At 41.1% G+C, this 21,004-nt stretch overlaps 1 protein-coding gene across 1 annotated transcript; it reads right to left on the bottom strand.

Moving 5' to 3' along the window:
- Positions 1 to 110: 110 nt before the first annotated feature.
- Positions 111 to 20,744, bottom strand: pdcd4b (programmed cell death 4b). The gene is made up of 12 exons (XM_080721681.1): positions 20,684 to 20,744; positions 20,025 to 20,135; positions 19,180 to 19,485; positions 14,200 to 14,294; positions 13,241 to 13,354; positions 9,558 to 9,779; positions 3,296 to 3,393; positions 2,742 to 2,856; positions 1,681 to 1,788; positions 1,452 to 1,562; positions 1,197 to 1,336; positions 111 to 835 (listed from the first exon to the last, which is right to left on the bottom strand). Exons 2-12 carry the CDS (start codon positions 20,065 to 20,067, stop codon positions 775 to 777), a joined length of 1,413 nt encoding a protein of 470 aa, XP_080577807.1. The 5' UTR covers positions 20,068 to 20,135; positions 20,684 to 20,744; the 3' UTR covers positions 111 to 774.
- Positions 20,745 to 21,004: the final 260 nt, after the last annotated feature.

Below are 21,004 nucleotides of genomic sequence, written 5' to 3'. Positions count from 1 at the left end.
GCTTTACCTTTATATTAAAATAAAGCAGCTTCTTGAGGCATACAGCTGAAAGAATGCTTGTTGCAGGTGGTCATATACTGACATTTACAAAGGCACACTGAATTACGGTCTTCTTTTAGAGTGCTTTATTGAACAAACAAGGAGCAGGATATGGTACATGTCACACACCAGTATTGCCCAAATATAAAAATAAACACTTTGGACACCACTTTGTCAAAATGGTCCCCAACTGATATTTTTTACGCTGTGTATTTATCTATCCTGTTGCCTTTAGTAATGACATCTTTGTTTCAAAGGAAAGGGGGAAAAAAAGTCAAGCACAGCATAGAAACAGCAGCCAGTTAGGGGAGGTATTGCTTTGAACCAATGCACCCCCTTTTCCCTCCTTTATAAAGCGCTTACACAAACCAGTCATTTCTGTACAAAACACTGCTTTCTAGAAAACACAAAAGGAGAGGCAGTGAAATCAAGAAAATACTGTACAAAACAACATGGAATGACTCTTGTCACTGAGGTGTGGCACTTTAAAGGTTAGCTTATGCGGGTATATATATATTTATATATACTTTATATATGACACCCTGATAAGTTGTTAAGTACTTTTCTTCAGTTTCATTAGAAAGTGCCATTTTGACCTCGGATTTTTTTTTCTCCAGAAATGTACATTCTTTAACTGTTAGAAAGAAAATGTGTTGTACTCAAACATTAGAACAATGAGAAGTAAAAAGTTTCTTTTTTTTTCTCCTTCAGGAAATTTGGCACAAAATAGGCTCATCAGTAGCTTTCAAGTTTCACCCGACCACCGTCTCCCTCACTCACAAATCTCTTTCTTCCTCTGACGAGAGAAAAAACAACAACGAAAAAAACCATCAGGTTATGTCTTCATTCAAAACAAACAGAAAAACAGTGGGGAGAAAACATACAGTAATATCAAACAAAAGGGTGGCCTGTGTAAATCTTTTCTTTGAAAAGACAAAAAAAATATATCAGGTTATGTCTTCATTCAAAACGAACAGAAAAACAGTAAAAAAAGAAAATATTCAAAAGAAAAGGTGGTATGTTTATCTCTCTCTTCCTCTGAGGACAAAAGAAACATTAGGTTATGTCTTCATTCAAAACAAATAATAATAAAAAAAGGGGGTGGTATGATTATCAAAAAACTACAGTCATGAAAATAATTGTGTATGATTACTCACCGACAGGGACAAAGATCCCTTAGTTCTTCGTCGATGACTCCAGAACTGAAACTCTTGTCAACAAACTGCTCCAAGATGAAGTACGCCCGGGGTACATCAATGTTGATTTCAGCAATGTCCATGTAAACTCTTTCAAAGCCCTAGAAACATGACATGTCGTTATGGCCTCTAAACAAGCCATTACACAATACTGTAACAGTATAAAAATGTATGGTGAAGTGCAGTGCAAAATCTGAACACAAGGGGACACCCTACCCTTCTCATTTGTTCCACAGTGATGACAGAGGACACCCAAAGAAACTTCAGTAGCTGCAGAACCATTTTGAATGTCTTCTCTCCTTTTGATTCCAGGACCATGACTATTGCCTAAAGGATGGCAAACGCATCACAGTAACAAGATTAACATAAATGCTCACCAACTAGACTTGTAGCTCATCACTGTTCTGCAAACGTTTATTCCCCATTTGCATCATACACCAGTTACCTCGTAGACAAACTCGTGGTGGAAATGGGGAACTTCCAGTTCCTTCAGGCATCTCTCAGCTTCCTTGCTGTCTCCAGACAGAATGTACTCCTTCAGCAGTAGGTTCATCTGGAACAAAAGAAGAACAACTATTATCAAGCCAACAAATTACAACAATAAGTAGAATTTAAAAATACCGTAAATGAAAATAGGCTGTGACTAAACCAAACATTAACCACTATAAGGAGCATGTATTTAATACGATCTATCGATCTATACGATCTATCGATCTATACGATCTATACAATCTATACGATCTATACGATCTATACAATCTATACGATCTATACGATCTATCGCTCTGAACAATCAGGTTTGTTTGAGATTATCAATCCCCTTAAAAGATGCAATGAAAAAATGTGCAAATCAAAGTCCTTGCTTAACTAGTCATTTCCTGCCTATGACAAGTATGACGAGCTATATTAGTCCAGGCGTTTCGGGCAGGAATAGGGTGGAATCGTGCACTTGATGAAAGAAGCATGAAATTTGGCACACAGTTAGAACATGCCATATGGAACATTTTTGGCTATAGGGCCATCGCAGATTTGTCTTTGGAAACTTGTGGGAATCCCTTATTCAGAATCCCGAAAAACACCTAGTTTGACCCCTCACATGCTACTTAAAGCATATATTGTTTTTTTGTATTATTGTACTGTATAGTAAAGTCTATGAGAGCCCAAGTTTGATTGGCTCCCACAAGTTTCCCAAGACAAATCTGCGATGGCCCTATAGCCAAAAATGTTCCCTATGGCATGTTCTAACTGTGTGCCAAATTTCATGTTTCTTTCATAAAGTGCACGATTTTTGCCTGAAACGCTCTGACTATATAAATGCTGTGCAGTATGCTGGCAGTTTGTCGCAAAAGAAGGGGGAGTCAATGAGTTAAGAACAAGCTGTAACTCTAAAGACACAACATTGAGTGTCACATCAGCCCATCTAAATACTGGTTTGCGTGAATAGCTTTATATTGAAGGGACATGTGTCGATGAAACTTGCACTATTCTTTTCAGTCAAGACCTCACCTCTTTGACGAGCTGTGTGACAGGCCTCAGACCTCCACCGGTCCCCCATATGTTATCTATGCGGACACCAACCATACTCATCTTCAGCAGCACTGCTGCTCGATCTAGTGCCGCCCTGGATGGGAAAAGGGAAAACCAATATGAAACAAATAAAGTCATCCAAAAATTCTCCGGTCTGTCCACCTCCATGTAAATGGAGGATAAGTCTATTTATCCCGGATTCTTTTTCCAGATGCGTTTTTTGGTCAAAACAAGCTTTTTTTCTATAGACCCCAGCTAATGAATGATCACGGGTATAATGTTATTTTTCCGGTGGAAAGGAGAGAGGAATATTTCCAAATTCCAACGTCACCTCCTTTGTTTACATCCGCGTTGAAGAAAAAAATAAAATTCTGGATCTTCAAAGGTTAGAAAAACTCAAAACGCTGGCAAGGGGGGATATACAATGTTTTTGTGGCAGTTAAGTAGTCAAGGTATCATTTTCCTTTACATTGAGCAACTATAAAAATAATGTCCTCATCCATCACTTCACAAACAATGGTGGTCCACAGTACCTTGCATGTTCACAGTCAACTCTGCCTTTGTAGCCCTCGATGTAGCTCTTGGACAGGATCTGGTCTCTGACAGCTCGTGCAATGAATTGGCCCACCAGCTGGAGGATGGAAAACAAACTGAAGTTATATGCCAAAAAATAAAAAAAGGCTACAACAAATGACCCGACTCATCAGGTGGGCCAGCACCACAGCAACCTTGGAGTGTACTTTAGACATTCCTAATTTAGTGAGGCTACTATTGGTGTTTGGTGTGTGATGTCACACCTTGTCTGAGTTGCATGCCCTGCATCAAACCTGTGAATGGAAGTCTGAACACCTTGATTTTAAGTGTGCACAGTGCAAGAAACTGCCAGGAAAATATATATTAAATTAAAGGAAAACAGCATTTTGGAGAGATTGGGTCTTTAAATCCACACATTCTGTGATCATGCAACATACAGGAAAGAGGAAATCCCTGTTGAGGAATTCAGGTTCAGTCAGCTCAGGATGCTGAAGCAGAGTATTTCATATTTTAGACATTTATTGCCAGAGCTCAAAGGTGAAATACATCAGACGCACAGGAAAGTGGTCAAATAGTTTTTTAGGCCCCTGCATTGCTGTTCAAGATATTATTCAACAAGCATTCTGTGATAAGGGAATGAAAGAATTTGAAGTAGTTGAACTGTAGCCAAATGCCACCAACCAAACTAATAATGCGTGGTTTAGACATTTTATTAAACAACCCTCTTCATTTTATGCAGTTATCTTTATGGGAGTCGACTAAGAGTGGGAGTCAACTAAGAGTGGACCACAATCTATTTATTTGTCCAACTGTCCCAATTATGAGACCCTGACGAAGACCCTTTCACTAAAGACGGAGTGCCTTAGAATTCCTTTCTCTGTAAGTCTGCTTTCTACACCTTTCGAATTTAGCAGTGCTTCTTTGAAACATTTTTATGGATTTCTATGTCTGAACTGAAGCATCAGAAAATAAATGACAAAATTAGCAATAACCAACGTTTCAGAGGAACTTGGAGGCCTTTCAAAAGACTCGACTGCAGTGTTGCCAGACGTACGATAATTATCGTATTTGTACGATAATTTGACCCTCTGTACGATCAATAATTCCAAAAATGCCCAAATGTACGATAATTTCGGCATATCATCAAAAAGAGCGTGAATTCACTATTTTCCCTGGCTGCTGATCTGGGATCTGGTTTGGCTTCTCAAAATAAGCCAGGAAATCAGTCAATCTGACCCTAGATCTGTACTTTGGAGGCATTAAAAACACTGGTTGCATCTTTCCAGACCAGTTTCAGGCTTTTATTTGTGTAAGCTCCAAGAAGTTGCCTGCCTCCACACAGCATATCTGATGCGTTTTCGTCACGCAGGAGTCTAAAACGAGGTCGTTTCTTACACTAAAGTCGCATTTTTTGGTGAAATTACGTTTTTACGCGAGTGATTTCTCTTTTTTGGCCGTGTACGATAGTTTCATGTCAAATACGATAATTCTGAGCCTCCGGTACGATAATTCAACATTTCCCATCTGGTAACACTGCTCGACTGGACAGATGACTGACCGTGGCCTTGTGAGCTTGCACGTGTGCAAGTGTTTGTTTACAGTGGTATAGAAGAGGCGGATGGGTTCTGGGAAACGAAAGAGCTGGCTTTGCTGTTCTGGTCTGTACAAAGCCTACGCGCTCATCAGTGCTCATTCATTGTTCCTGCACAAATGAGACGCAGCTACTCTCATCTGACCCACGGCTATGGATGGGCCATGGCTAGACTGGTAGGATCAGAAGGGAGAGAGAGGGAGAGAAACGCTTGTGTGGTCATTAGTGTTATGGTCACTGATTACGACAGATGATTTTGGCAGTCTAGACTAACTCATTTAGGCCTAGGATTAATGAATGCTTTAACCAGTGAGAAATAGCAAGATATACAAGCTCACAGCTTGCTTGTAGATCTGCTATTTTTGAAAAAGTCGTGAAAATGTGTGCAAATCTTTGAATATATGTATTTTCAAAGCGAACGTTTGTAACTCAAATTTTGCTTCTGGGTGGTCCCCTGGAACTAAATATTTTGAGATGGGGGTCCGTGGCCAAACACATATAATTTTGGGGGTCCTTCACATGAAAAGGTTTGAGAACCACTGACACAGTAGTGTCTCAAGAACAGACTAACTGAGCTCCATTTATGTGAAAAAGACCTTTTCTTTGACGATGGCTGGCCAGATTGCTGACATAGAAAAAAGACACTAAGAATCGGGTCAAAATTAAAATTTTCACGATTATTATTTTCACGCAGATATCTACTATTTTTCAATAGTTAAAAGCATAAAATAATGATACACAATAATGTGTACCCGTTCTGAATGGCCTAAACTGCAGTTTGTGCCAATAAAAGCCAACTTAACACAACAGAAAGAGGGAGAGAACTCAGTGTGCGCATGGAAGAGCAGATGCACTGCCCTACGCAGCAACCCAGAACCGAGAGAATGGGACAGAGGGGGGGAAAAAAGGGAGCGAGAGAAAGTGAGACAGTGTGAAAGGATGGGTGGGGATGGGGAGGATGAATAGACCCTTTGGCCTCCTACGCTGAGCTAGCATTTCGCCAGCGCAAAGAGACAAAGGCCAGAGACCTCACGTCTGTGCAGGGTGAAAGGAAAGAGCTGAAATACACATGCAAGCTCACCCACAAGCACATACAATCAGACCACAGTGTCCTTCGACGATGCTCCACCACAGTCAGTGCGTGAAGGTTTACTTAAAGTTTAGCACATAGAAGGCTTCACTCTGAACAGTAAGTAAGACTGTCTGAACAGCGTTTCAGGTCTGCTTTGGCAGTAAGCAGGGTTCCAAAAATGCCTGCATTTTGTAATAAAATGCCTAACGCAAATGTGCATTACAAATTATTACTACATGTTCTTTTCAGTTTCTGCTCAACAAAATATGCATAACAACAGATACTACGAGATAATATGGCTTATCACATGGCTTTGTTGAATACATGATTGTGATAGGTCAATCAAGGTATTCAAGGTCAATCAAGGTATTCTATTCTAGCAGACTGTTTCTTAATAACAATAACAGACCGCAATTCCTCCTCTGTTTAGGTTGGTATGAAAGCAGAAGCTTTTAAGCCAATAAAATGAAGGGTAATACATGTTTTAAGTGAAATGATTTACTTCGTGAGTCAAGACGCGTGGGCCGCACACATCAACAGAGACGGTTGCTGGCCTTGATCCCAGCCCAGACTTTGAGAGCCATGATAACAAACTTGTTCAGACAGGTTTTTATCCTCATCCTTATCCATCCTCATGCAGGAACCTGCAGGTTGTTCCTGAGTCCAGGCTGAGAACAACGGGTGACCGTGCCTTTGATGTTTGAGCCTCCTCGGCTCTGGAATGATCTACCCGAGGAGCTCAGGCTTCATGAATCAACATCTTAAAATGTACTTCTATTGCAGTGGTTCTCAACCTTTTCAGGCCGTGACGTGACGCCCAAAATAATCATATTTTAACTGGAGATCCCCCCACCCTGACGAGCACTAAGAGTTGAGGCATTACATTTTGTATAACACGGTTCTATTGTGAAAATAGCAGATCTACATGTTGCGAGGCGTTGTGAGCATGTAGATTGGCTATTTTCACAATTTCTGCCTCTAATATTTATATTTATATATATATATTATTATTTTTAGAGGTATTAAAAAAGTCCTTAAATTGTCACTTTATAAATGTGTAGATACCCTCTATACACTTAAACTTTATGGTGGTTTGTTTACTGTTGAGTGAGAAAACAATGTTGCACATTAAGTTAATCATCTGGGGACCCCCAAAATAATTTGGCGACCACCATGGGGATCCCGACCCACAGGTTGAGAACCAATGTTCTATTGAAAGGCCTGTCCATGATTCTATTAATGTAAGTGTATTATAAGTGTATTTATTGCCACATTATCCCTGGCCTGTACCGTCACTTTACCAGCATGTAATATTTAAAGGTTTAAATAAGTGTTAAATAGCTGGGATAAACAAGTGAAATTGGTAATGACACAAAAGGAATGAGCAGACAAAATTGGAACTGGATCACTATAAAATTGAAGCCGATAAATGGGTACGCTCTCCTGATTGGCTGAAAGTTTGCAACCCACCTGAAAATTTATTTTCTGTTTATTACAGAGCTGGAGAGACAGGGAGACCCCTGTAGAAGAACAAACACTCTAATAATGATTACTATCACAATATTTCACAACATTTATTTTGTTTTAACCAAATAATATCACTTACCCTACCTACTTTTTAACGGTTTTGTTCATCTGATTGTTTGCCCACTCGGCACCTATTGTACGTCTGTCAGCCCGTTTTGTGATTCTCCCCCCCACCCCAATCAAGAGTTTATTCTAGGAAATGTTCCAACTTTGAACTTCAAATTAATCGCTCGTTGGTCGCAAAATCAAATATTATTCAGTATATGAGCTGGCTGGCTGTACCGTTTAAGTGGTATGAAATGTAATCATTTCTAACAATAAAATATAATGTTGTTAAGCTGAAAATAACCGATGTACCAGCATCGGTGACCGACACAGTCGGATTAAATAATAATATCCAATTTATAAATGCACAAAGTCTTTGTGTGTGTAGCTTCCACAGCTCTAATCAAGTACTCAATGACAGCCGAGGGACACTCATGCATGCATTTTCTTTATCCTTATGTAGAGATTAAAAGGATAATTCAATTTCAAATAAAATAAACATTAAAAAATAACGGAAAAAGATAAAGGAGAAATGTGATTAGAATGTCCTCTAATGTTAATGTTTATTTGAAAGTGAAATATCCCTTTAAATGCCCAAAAGTGTATTTGTTTTTTCCGACAATGCCATCAGGATGAATGTGAGCTTTGAGGCATGCCCAGGCGTGGACCCCCACCACACCCACACACAGAAGGTGCAGTTTTTGCATACGTCTTTCTCTTGTACATAATGATGAAAGGCACTGATGTTAAATAATGGTTATTGTGTTTATGACACCAGTCATATAGCCTACTGGAATCTGTCTGAATGTAATGTAAAACATTTTGTTTACTAATGAGCAAAAATAATTTTATGTTCCCCTTGCACACAAAATCGTTTCTTTCTTGTCGAGTTGCGGGTGTAAGGTCAGGTGGTTTGTTTCCTAATCTAGTTCATCTAATCGAATTAATTTTAACTTTCTAAGTGCTCTGCACGCATTTAGTAACTTTCTACGTGCTCTATAAATAAAGATCTTTATCTCCTAATGATTTCTACTTCTGGATGTTTTTTGTTTTTTTAAAGCAAAATCCAGTCCCCGAATTACTCTAAATTAAGCCATTAAGACCTGGAACACATTATTACTTTACCCATTATTTTATGCTTTAATTATTAACAAATAGCAGATCAACAAGCTCACACCACGCGCTACAAGCTTGTAGATCTGCTATTTTTGAAAAATTGTGCAAGTCTTGAGTATTTTGACCTGATTCTATCAATTTCTAAATCCTTCTTCTAAATCAGATCCCGATCTCAAAATATGTTGTTCCAGGGACCCCCAGATAACTCAAAGATTTGAGTTATAAAAGTTTACTTTGAAAAATATATATTAAAAGATTTACAAAAATTGTCCAGAGTTTTCAAAAATGGCAGATCAGTATAAAATAATTCCAGGTCTTAACTACACTAATCGATAGAAAACGTAGGCGTGCACATACAACCCCAAACCCCCATCATCATCATCATCAGTGTTGATTTCGTCGACAAACTATGATGAAAAATGTTTGTCGACTGCGACGAAAACAAAATAAAAACGAAGCTGTGATGACTAAAACTAGGACTAAATATATTGGCAATTTCGTCAACAAAATAAAAACTAGACTAAAAATTTAGGGAGGGACTAGTGGAGAAGAGAGTCATTTTATGTTTGGTTGCTCTCAGGTGTTGCGTGCTGAAAATAGCAGATCTACAAGCTCACAACGCGTCGCAGCGCGACGCGTTGTGAGCTTGTAGATCGGCTATTTTCAGCATGCAACCAATTGTAAAACCAGTCATTACGATGCCATCAAGGCCTGCCGAAATACATTTCAGTATTTTTCTTATGATATTTAGTTGACTAAAATTAGACTAAAACTAAAACTTTTCGAGTGACTAAATTATGACTAAAACTAAATGACATTTTATTCAATGATTTATTCTATGACTAAAACTAAATCAAAATTTGCTGTCAAAGACAACACTGATCATCATCATCATCATCATGCCACCCACCTGCGGGGCTCCGGGTGTGTCCAGCACCAGCTCGGGCAGCTCTCGGAGCAGCGTGTCGAAGGAGCTCTCCACGTGGCTGCGGGTCAGCACGGGGCCACACAGGTCGGCCAGCAGCCTGGAGGTGAGCTCCCGGTGGCTGGCCTTGGCCTCCAGGGCCAGCGACACGGCCAGCATGGGGACCCCGCTCTTCATGGCGCCCAGGTTGAGCTCCCCTAGCAGCTCCTGGGGTTAGGGTTAGAGTGACAGTAGGGATGGGACGATGATCCATATGATCGTTTATCGCGATAAAAGAAAAACACTCACAATAATCGTATCGCGAAGATTTTAATTTATTGTGGAATTCATAAATGATCCTCCGTCATGCACTGGGATCAATTCATCTTTTATTTGCCGAGCTGCATATGCCAGTATACCATTTTAAACCCTCTATAAATTGGTAAAACAGACCTGGAAGGGTGGAAATAACGTACTTGATACATTCTTTTTTTTCACTCTAGCAAATCTCTTTGCCAAAACATTGCTGATCTACAAGCAATGCGATGCGTTGTGAGCTTGTAGATCTGCTATTTAAATGTACACATGTTAGGTCCCTGGATAATGGATATAGGGGATATTTTGATTGTCGCGATAATATCGTAAATCATCAATTTCTTTGGTCACAATAATCGTGACATGACATTTTCATATCGTCCCATCCCTAATTGACAAGAGGGGAATTTTCTTGATACTTTCATCTTCCAACACTTATATATACCGTAAATCCCCAATTAGTAGCCCGGGCGTTTATTTCGCAAAATGGGGTCGGACCCCGGGCGCTTAAAAGGGACCAGGCGGCTATTGGTAACAGGCTTTTATTTATTTTGGCACTGGCCAGCACTGGGCCATTATTTGGTAATTTTTTCTTTCTCAAACTATATAATAGTAATAATAATCAAAATGTTATAATAAATGTTAGAATTATTATTATTTTAATTGTTATGAACACCCAGAAAATAGCACATTGCGATCTATTAGACCAAACCTCATTTAAAAAATATCAAGAGTGTATGAATGCCTTTTAAAAAAATATATATACTATTATTTATACTAAGGGAATCTTTCTCCAAAATAATCAATTACCGCATACCAGCAAAGACGCATCTAGGTCTGACTCTGTAGTCAACGAGTCGACTCAACGACCCAATTAGCGTAGAAGTCCTGCAGCTGGTGCTCTGACTGGACTCTGACATGACCACTGAACAGCTCCACTATCCTGACATTAAAATATTATGGTATTGCATTATGATTAAGCCTTCTGCATTCCCCTTGAACCTCAAAATAATGGATTACTTCTTCAAAATGCGGATAACAAGAGGCAGCAACAGGTAATGAGTTGTTCTGATCCAGCTGGTGTTATTGTCCAGTCTTTCTCCATCACAACGTTTTGCCATTAAAGTAGCCTACTCACGCAAACTTTGCATTGTAGCAACGTTTTAGACAGTAATGAATGGTGGTCAGTGAGCAGAGAGCAGCAGACTCCTTAGTCCTTTTTTCCTCTCTTTTTTTTGTGTCCTTTGGCAATCTGTTCCCCGACGCACAGACAGACAGTGCGTCCTGCGTGCGCGTCATATGGTAGCGCAGCACTGGGCTGGGCTGGGCTGGGCACCATATACATTTGGCTTAGAAGTAGAAGTGTCTGTTCACAGGGCTGTGAGCTTGTAGATTTGCTGTTTTCAGCGCATTACCGTCATGCAACATATGACCCGTAGCGACGCACAGCGAGTGCGGTGCGTTGCAACGTGCTGTCACAGCACTGCTGTGAGCTTGCAGATTTGCTGTTTTCAGCGCACCACTGCCATGCAACATAAATGACCAGTTAAGTTGAATAAATAGCAAATAATACCAAACAACCAAACAAATAATAGCCCGGGCTCTTACATAAAACATAATAAGGATAATATTAATTGCAAATAACGGCCCAGGCGCTTATACGGACCGTGCGCTTATTTGAAACAGGCGTTTATTGCGCAAAATGGGGTCAGACCCCGGGCGGATATATGGGACCCGGCGGCAGTTTGCCACCGGGCGATTAATTGGGGATTTACGGTATACATACATTTATACATACTAAATTTTAATGGAGAAAAAAGAAGAAGAAAAAAAGGAGGACAACACAAGACAAAAGGGCCATCTTACAACACTTCTTAAAGGACAACTTTAGTTTTTGACAACAAGTGTTCATATTTTAGATTGTAATTAAAGAATATAAAAGATGAGTGTTATAATTATTTCATTTACTTCTTTCTATTGTTTTAGAGATTCTTAATTCAGTGGTTGGGGGCATGCATACAAGTGGCTAAATATGTCATTTTACACAGAATAAGCCCATTCCCATGATACAACGCAACCTTTCATGGTTGGATGTGACTTATGGGGGCTAGAAGTGTTACTGTAAATAGCAGTAAAGAAACTGCTGGCTTATTGTGTCTAAAAAGACATTTTAGCCACTTGTACGCATGCCCCCATGCGTACGCATGCCCCACATTTTAGCATGGTAAACGCGATAAAACAATAGAACGAAGCAAATGAAAACATTTTAACACTCACTTTTTCTTTTCTCTAATTACAATCTAAAATATGAACCCTTGTTGTAAAAAACTAAAGTTGTCCTTTAACTTGATTTAACGACACACTCTAGCTGTCACTTTTCTGGGGCAAACATGTGGCAAAACTAGAAGATCTGGCTATTTGGTCTAATGGGGAGAAAGGAGGGGGCCAAGTACAGCCCCCTGAGGGACTCTGGTCAGCAAAGTATAGGCCCACAGGTTTTAACATTAAAACTGGGGAAGTATCCGTTTAATTTTTTGATTTTAGCATTAGCGTTTTCAAAAATAGCAAATATGCAAGCTCATTTTTGAACATCTGAGTTTTCTTTTAGTTTGAGAACTACTGATTTAGAAGGCATTTATAGAATAGCCACAGGTCTTTTTTTGAACGCCTCTGCCACTTGTTAATGGGTGGAAGAACATCAGATTACCATAAGAAAAGCACTCCTACAGAATTCCCCTTTAATAATGGGTTAACGTGGTTAAAAAGTACTTAAGAATGATTACTATTCTGAGAATTCGTACAGTTGTAGATGTCCTTCAGGCGGTCTGGGACTTGAGAGCAGGATTGAGTTACTTACTAGGGCATTAACTACTGCAAGTCGACTCGACTCAGTAAAAAGTTGAGTTGAAGTCGACTTTATCGTTTGATGACGTCATCACATCACACACGACCACCCAATTATTTTGGGGGGGTCCCCAGATGATTAACTTAATGTGAAACATTGTTTTCTCACTCAACTGTAAACAAACCAACATAAAGTTTAAGCGTATAGAGGGAGGGTATCTTCACATTTCTAAAGTGCAAATTTAAGGACTTTTTAATACCTCTAAAATGGCAAATTAAACATTGTCCAAATTGTCAAATATAGAGAGGCAGGAATTGTGAAAATAGCCGATCTACATGTTCACAACGCCTCGCAATGCGAGGCGTTGTGAGCATGTAGATCTGCTAGGCGTTGTGAGCATGTAGATCTGCTATTTTCACAATAGAAAGTATATATTTTTTTTCCCGACTTTCTCTGGTGGGAGTCGACTTGTGTAATGAAGTCGACTGAGTCGACTTGTCGACTTTTTCATTAATGCCCCATTACTTACTGCCACTTCATTTGTGTCTCCGTGCTCGAAGTACTCCTTTACTATGGGGGTGACGGTGTTCTCAAAGTCTCTTTCGTCCAGCGGGGGAACCACTGCCTCGTACACACAGTTCTCCTGGCAATAGCAGATGGCGAGAGCAATAGAACAATTGTTACTGCAGCTTGGAGCTCATAACAGACAAGTAAGGGATAATAGAAAGATGTGGTTCCCTTATGTTCTAGTTCAGTGTTTCTCAAACCTTTTTTACATTTCAATGTCTCCCCTTAACTCTGACAGTGTACAAATGGAACCAAATGGACCTGTTAGGGTCCATTTGGTTCCATTTGTACACTGTCAGAGTTACAGACTTGTATGGGTCAATTTAGACACCCCTAAGGGAACCCAAATAGTCCCTGGAATCCACTTTGAGAACCACTGTTCTAGCTGAAGACCCAAAAGTGAAATTAAGACGTTTGCCCAAACTAGTCGTGGAAATAGCAGATCTAGAAGCTCACAATGCATTGCAAGCTTGTGGATGTGATATTTTCACTACTTCTTAATGTTAGAATTTATGAATGAGCCTTATCAGGAAATAACAGCAGAATGCTGTGATCCCAGTATTCAATTAAGCTGTGTAATAAAATGCAAATTAACAGTTTGACAGAGTTATACGAGTGCTAGTTTAACGTTCCACCGGAACGTGATTATACAAATGTTTTGCACCAACATAGTATGATCGTTGCCATTGGGCAGGAGCCACATATCTCCATATTCCAACTTACCGGTATTCAATTCTTATTCTAATTATCCAGAGTGTCACACATAAGTATTGCAAATAGCTGTATGTAAAACGCAAGCTTGTAGAGCACCCATTTTCACCATATAAGAAACAGATTTGGCAATACTAGGTTCCTACCCGAAGGCAATTAAATGTTTTGCACCAACATAGTAGTATGCAGATGTAGGGTATCAGTCAATACCTGAGCTTCGTCGTAGTTTGGGTCTCTCACATCCACTGCTTGAGGTCCATACACTTCACCTGATCTGCCCCACACACCTTTCCCTCCAGCCCCACCTGAGGAGAAAGATGTCAAAGTCATTTTTAGCACAAGAGACTTGACGATAATACAGATCTTAAGTTAGTAGTGTGGTTTTCCAAACACAGTGTTCCACATATCGCCGCTGTCAGGCAGAAACCAGAAATCTCCACATTTTAACTTTTTATGTTTTTTCGTAAATTAATGCCCTACTTCAGTGTTTCTCCAGGGAGATTCCAGGGACTCTCTAAGTTCCTTTATGGGGGTCTAAATTGACCCTTAAAAGTCTGTAACTTTGACAGTGTAGAAATGGAACCAGATGAACCCTAACGGGTCCATTTGGTTCCATTTGCACACTGTCAAAGTTAAGGGGAGACCTTCAAGTAGCAAAAAAATGCCAATCTACAAGCTGAAAACACTCAACACATGTGGCGTCACTGTTCTGCCATTAAAAAAAAAAAGAGAGAACAAATCTGAAAAGTAACAATTGAGGACATATGAGGTTTCCACCCGACAGCAACGGTATCATCGTTACCTGAAATGTGAGTGGTTTTGGAAAAGCATAGACTTTACTTAACAGTGCATAAACATGGTTACTGTCAAACAAAAGATCAGCGGCATCTTTTGAGAGCATGCATCTCTCTTGACAACACGCCTCCTTTAGTGCCATGAAACAGAACCCTTGAAAACGTCTTCAAAAGCCTTTTCATAGCAGTCCCTGAGTGCATATGCTGTCATATCAAAATACCACAGAGACATGGAACCAGAGAGAGGCGATAATGACCTTTAACAGCAAAATGTCCTCGGTAGCACCAAAAAAAGCTGCATGCCTTCAGTACCCGCTTATCTGACCAAACATCTCCAAAAAGTTAGTGACACCCATAACGACAACTAGAAAAAAGCCCCCTGCGGGGGCCTGGCCCCTTTCCTATGCGAAAGTCCCCTGTACCCAGAGATGGATACAGTCCAGTGGGCAGCTAAGCAATACAAATGTAGGATAGCTCAACATTAAATATGCAGTTTTTTCCAAAATGCAAAATAGTGTAAATGGCAATCCATCCATCCATCCATCCATCCATCCACATCCATCCATCCATCCATCCACATCCATCCATCCACATCCTTCCATCCATCCACATCCATCCACATCCATCCATCCATCCACATCCATCCATCCATCCATCCACATCCATCCACACATCCATCCATCCATCCACATCCATCCATCCATCCACATCCATCCATCCATCCACATCCATCCATCCACATCCATCCATCCATCCACATCCATCCACATCCATCCATCCACATCCATCCATCCATCCATCCACATCCATATCCATCCATCCATCCATCCATCCACATCCATCCATCCATCCATCCACATCCATCCATCCACATCCATCCATCCATCCATCCATCCACATACATCCATCCATCCATTCACATCCATCCATTCACATCCATCCATTCACATCCATCCATCCACATCCATCCATCCATCCATCCACCCATCCATCCATCCATCCATCCATCCACATCCATCCATCCATCCATTGATTCCATTCACATCCATCCATCCACATCCATCCATCCACAACCATCCATCCACAACCATCCATCCATCCACATCCATCCATCCATCCACATCCATCCATCCATCCATCCATCCACATCCATCCATCCATACTCTGCACTGTACCTTACTGTACTGTACTCTACTGTAATCTACTTTACCTTACTGTACTGTACTTTGCTGTACTCTACTGTACTTTACCTTACTGTACCCCCCCCCCTCTCTCTCTCTCTATCTCTCTCTCTCTCTCTCTCTCTGTGTGTGTGCATCTGACCCCCCCCCCCTTCCCTCTTGTAACCTGAGACGTTGGTGATGATAATGCCACTCCGCTCCTATGGATTGCGTAATATATGCCGCCTACAGGCCAAAATGTGGGAAAACATTGTAAACATTTTGGGATTATGAGAAGTAGAGACACATCTGAAGGTGATAAAGTTGATGTTGGGCAAGGTACATGCGTTATTGATTTTTGTATTATGTTTTTTAGACAATTGAACAACTGCTGAACGTGGAGTTACAGATGGAAACACACACAAACACACTATTTTTGGAGCTGTGTGGAACACAAGCTCCCCTATACGTGGCCGTGTGTGTAGGTATGTGGGTATGTGGGTGGGTCTGTGGGTCTGTATGTAGTAACCCTGGGTGACCAGAGAGGTGCTGTTGAGTCTAGCCTGCCCTGAGCATCCACACACACACACACACACACACACACACACACACACACACACACACACACACACACACACACACACACACACACACACACACACACACACACACACACACACACACACACACACACACACACACACACACACACACACACACACACACACACACACACACACACACACACACACACACCACTTCGAACAGAGGTTCGATTTTTTTTGGTGCAATTCTGATTATGTAGTGGGATATTTGGGATGTTCCTTTTAGGCAGGGTGTTTAACTGTACTTGTACTGTACTACATCTCTATTGTCTTCACTATACTTGTACTGTTCTCCATTTTTTTGTCTAATAAAGTAATCAGTCAATCAAAAAAAGCATGGTAGCTGGCAATATAAATCAAATCAAATCTAAATACAGCTCAGGGCTGTTGCAAATAACCGCAAAGTCACAGCAGTGTCATTGAAAACAATGGGACCTTCCAGAGTGGAGAGAATACAGAGCGCGAGCATGATGAGTGTTGAGAAGCGGCTTCATCACATGGCGTTCATTTAACACTTTTCTAAAGGAAGGTTGGTATAAATTAGTGCAAAAGTTACAGACGGTACTGTAGTACCAAAACTTCCTGTTTTGTTGACCCACTTACAGACCTGGCCCGGCTGGCTGGCAGGTGAAAAATGGATATACAACATACATTTAAAGGGGGTCATAGGTTAGTAGTGTTATATAAACACACATCTGTTGGGTTCCAGCCAGGGGCACCATCAACAGATGGTAGACTATGTAAAAAGGCCCCGATACCAAAGCAGCTTGTCTGACCTGTCCAAGTCCTCCTTAAATCCCGTCCAGCATGTGACACATTACATCCGGCTATATTTGTCCTGCCCCGCATGGACTATCGGTGCAACCCACCCAGCCCAACAACACAAAACACTGTGTACTCTTGGGTGCCTCCACTGGAGATTCCTCACCCCGCCAGTGCAACGCAAGGGTCGTAAATTAATGTAGGAAAAGACCAGCCCAAGCCCGCTGGACCAACTGAGTGGCAGACAGTTCACTTCTGTTACATAACTAGGCTAGATGGGCTGACACCATTCCAGCAGAAACCTCCCCTAGTTCCAGTTCCACAGTCCCGGAGTGGAGGGAACTGATTGTACTGTACTGGAGACCACTAGTTCTGCTGCTATGTAGGGGGGTGTATGTATGTATGTATGTAGTATGTGTTCATATTAGGATCCAAGACTGGACGCGACCCACAGGAAATTAAACTGGGCCATATAGGGTTCCTATTCATTTTCTTTGAGGATTTTAACAAACAGGAAATATAAGTAATTACCATACAACACTGTAGCCTCTTTTTTTCAACCTTGACTTTCACAGGCCTTTTGCAAAATTCTCAAAAATGTCAAAAGTTTTCAAAACCCTAAAACAAATAATTTCTCCTGTTTTTCAGACAAAAGATGAACTGATTTAGGTCTCTGAACACAAGAACATTGTGTTGCCCATTAAACGTTATCTTTGTGTGTGAAGACAGTGTGTGGGAGTCTTCCTTCCACGCAGACCTGCGCAGTGATCATGCAAACTGTTGTTTCTGCTGTGCATGGGGAGTATGTTAGTGAACTGCAAATGGACTTCTAAGTGTTGGACACAACACAGCTTCCACTCCCTGTAAACATTTATGACGCATCCATGTTATTTATAAAAAGGTGATTAGGAGGAGGCCTATTCTTGGTTTGATATGAAAATTGGATAAAGGAGTTAGTAAACAGATACACCGCCTATTAGCCCAAGCTCCTCAAGTCATTATCACAATTCTTGTGCACAAACGTAATACATTTATCCAAAGATATCCTTCTGACATTTCATACTGTGTAATCATTTTCAACTCCTCTGAACAAAGGCAACTGATTACAAAGCTGATTTCAAATAAATAATAATTGGTCACTAAACCATCTGTCCTGTTTCCACATGCACACTTCCCTACGTAAAGGCATAACCACATCAGATGTAATCACAGTTAATAAGCACATGCAATTGATGCAAAGCCACCTGTAATAAAGACTTCCTCAAATAAACTTGCCATGTGGCTCCTAGGCTAGCGGAATATTTCTGAAAAGCCTGACTAAGCAGATGTCAACAGTGGACAAGAGTGTGTGAGCCGCTCAAGATCACGCAGCCGTTTGTTTACATACTAATTGGTTTACTGCTACAGGATGGCGTGATGCAGTGCGCAGTGTGATGAATACAGAGTAGGTCATCATACAGTGTTTTTGCCCTCAATACACATTTAAAATGACTACTGCTTTGAGTGCTTTCTAACTTACAAAACACTAAAGAAGTTGAATCAATTGAATGACAATCAAGAGTTAAAGGGGAGAACCACCCATTTTCAACATTGAAATATGTCATTAATATACCTTGGAGTTGTTGTGTGGAAATAAGAAGAAAGTCCCCCCCCCCCCCCCCCCCCTTCTGTGTTGCCTAGAACTGGAGGATTGATTGTGGGGTTTGGCTTATTAAGTACACTTTGATGACACCATCAATGGAGCATGCACAATACCAATCTGGTAATGCCGCAAGACTACATGCCATTGCTGTGAACACAATGTTAAATAACCACCATTAAAATTACAGTCACTAAAACAAAGTTCTGTCCAACGACAGCCCTTCATACCTTTCTTTGGAAGACCCCGGCCCTTGCCTAGCCGGGACTTTCGGTCAAGCAGCTTGCTCTTGGGGCTGGTGGGAGTTGCGCAGGGACCTCTGGCGGGGTCTCCGTTGTCGCTGAGGGAGTCGCCCCGGCCCGAGTCCCTGGAGGAGTTCTTCCTCAGCCTGCGCTTGGCCTTGGCCTTCATGCGCGCCTCATGGAGGCTGTTGCTGGACGAGATCCAGTTGCCATTGATCTCGTTGTTGATGTTCTTGCTCGATGTCAAGACTCCGTTCTCTTCATCACCGGACAAGCCACTGAGGTCCTCAGCATCTGAGCAGAAGAGCACGAAGCATTATTATGACTTTATCCGAATTAATAGGATACATAGGCTACAATTCACTTTTGCAGAAACTGCCCCTTTCAACAAATGTGGTGCACATATTTGCATGCAGTAGGTTTACTTTAGTAGACCTCAGCAGCATACCTTTTATATACATCTCAAAAAGGTGGAGGTTTTTTGGCTTATTGCGGCCAATTTTTACAATGACATTAAGTTTGTTATGGTCATTTTAAGAGACCTGAGTAAGCAACCCTCTTTGGGGAAATCTTTAGTTAGGTTTTAGGGTAGTTTGAGATGCTGCATTATCAGTTTTGACAGGTACAAGTGGAAATAGACACAAATGCATCGATATTTTCCATTTCAGAGTCAGACTACAGACCCTGGAAACCAAAATAAAAACTCAAAGTCACTTCCGCATGAAAAAGTCCCTCTGCTGCATCGCTGCGAGCAGCAGCCAGCAGCAGATGATCAAAGGCATGGGGTGATACAGCTGATGATGCATATAAAATCCAAGTTCAAAAACACTCACCAACGGGGTTCGCGTTCAGCCAGGCCTCGCAGTCAGTTGCCATCGTTTTAAAAAAAATTGCAAGGTCTGCAGCTGAATTTGGTGCAATTCAGAATTTTCGTGACACAATACCTACAAAAAACAACAACAAAACGTGAAGTAAATTCAGATTAAATGCAGTGACAGACAGCATCAGTCAATATGCAGACAGACCAGACGTGCAGCAGCAGCAGGCTCAGACAGCATCCCCTCCCCCCGTTCATTCATACTATTGATAAACAATAGTCAGCTTTTCAGCTGCAATGACGAAATGTGTCAACCTGAAAACAACTGCGTCAAAGCGCTGCGCTCGAACCGAACCGCTAAGGTTTATATATCCACTCTCTCCACACAACAACCCGTTGTATTAGAATGTTGCAACGGAGCAAAAACAGTGCATTTAACGTCGACCTTTGCTGACACAACGCACGGCCAACGCAACGACGCACGAGCGCGACAACAAAAACAAACCAGCTCGCGCAAGAAGAGAGTCCAACAACGCTACTTTGGCTTGTAGAGTTTTATATGTTTAATTTTCACGTTAAACGTACATTTTTTTTAAATGCACGGTGCATTTTATAACTTGCTTTCTCGTGCGTCGTGTAGAATAACTCCCCAAATGCATGTAAATCACTACTAACCGTGCGTTTGACGTCCGAGCTTGTAGTAAACTCCAAACGACGACCCAGTGTTGTGTGCGTTGTGTTGTGTTTGTTTTATCTACCCAGCAACTCCGAGTGACGTAACTCTGTCTGCGCCGTCTGATTGGCCGAACGCGGCGAGGGTTTTAAAGGGACGGACCAATGGGAATGCAGAAGGGGCTTTTCTTGTGGTTATTTTCCTCTGGTCCACTGGTTCCCACACAGTGGGTCGGCACCCATTTGTTGGTCGTGGACACATTTTCATGGGTCCCTTTATTTTTGTTTCCTACATTCCTTCCATATTTTTAATTCAAAACATTT

This window comes from Nannobrachium achirus (assembly GCF_963921795.1).
Source record: "Nannobrachium achirus genome assembly, chromosome: 3".
Classification (NCBI taxonomy): domain Eukaryota; kingdom Metazoa; phylum Chordata; class Actinopteri; order Myctophiformes; family Myctophidae; genus Nannobrachium; species Nannobrachium achirus.
Note: the sequence above shows the minus strand (reverse complement) of the source record. Positions and strands in the feature narration are given on the sequence as shown.

Excerpts from the sequence above, each read along its gene's own strand:
- pdcd4b (XM_080721681.1), bottom strand. The coding sequence starts at position 20,067 with ATGGCAACTGACTGCGAGGCCTGGCTGAACGCGAACCCCGTTG. Across the intron at positions 3,394-9,557 it reads ACACACCCGGAGCCCCGCAG|CTGGTGGGCCAATTCATTGC; the intron begins GTGGGTGGCATG and ends TCCATCCTCCAG. Across the intron at positions 1,337-1,451 it reads CTGTGGAACAAATGAGAAGG|GGCTTTGAAAGAGTTTACAT; the intron begins GTAGGGTGTCCC and ends TCATGTTTCTAG.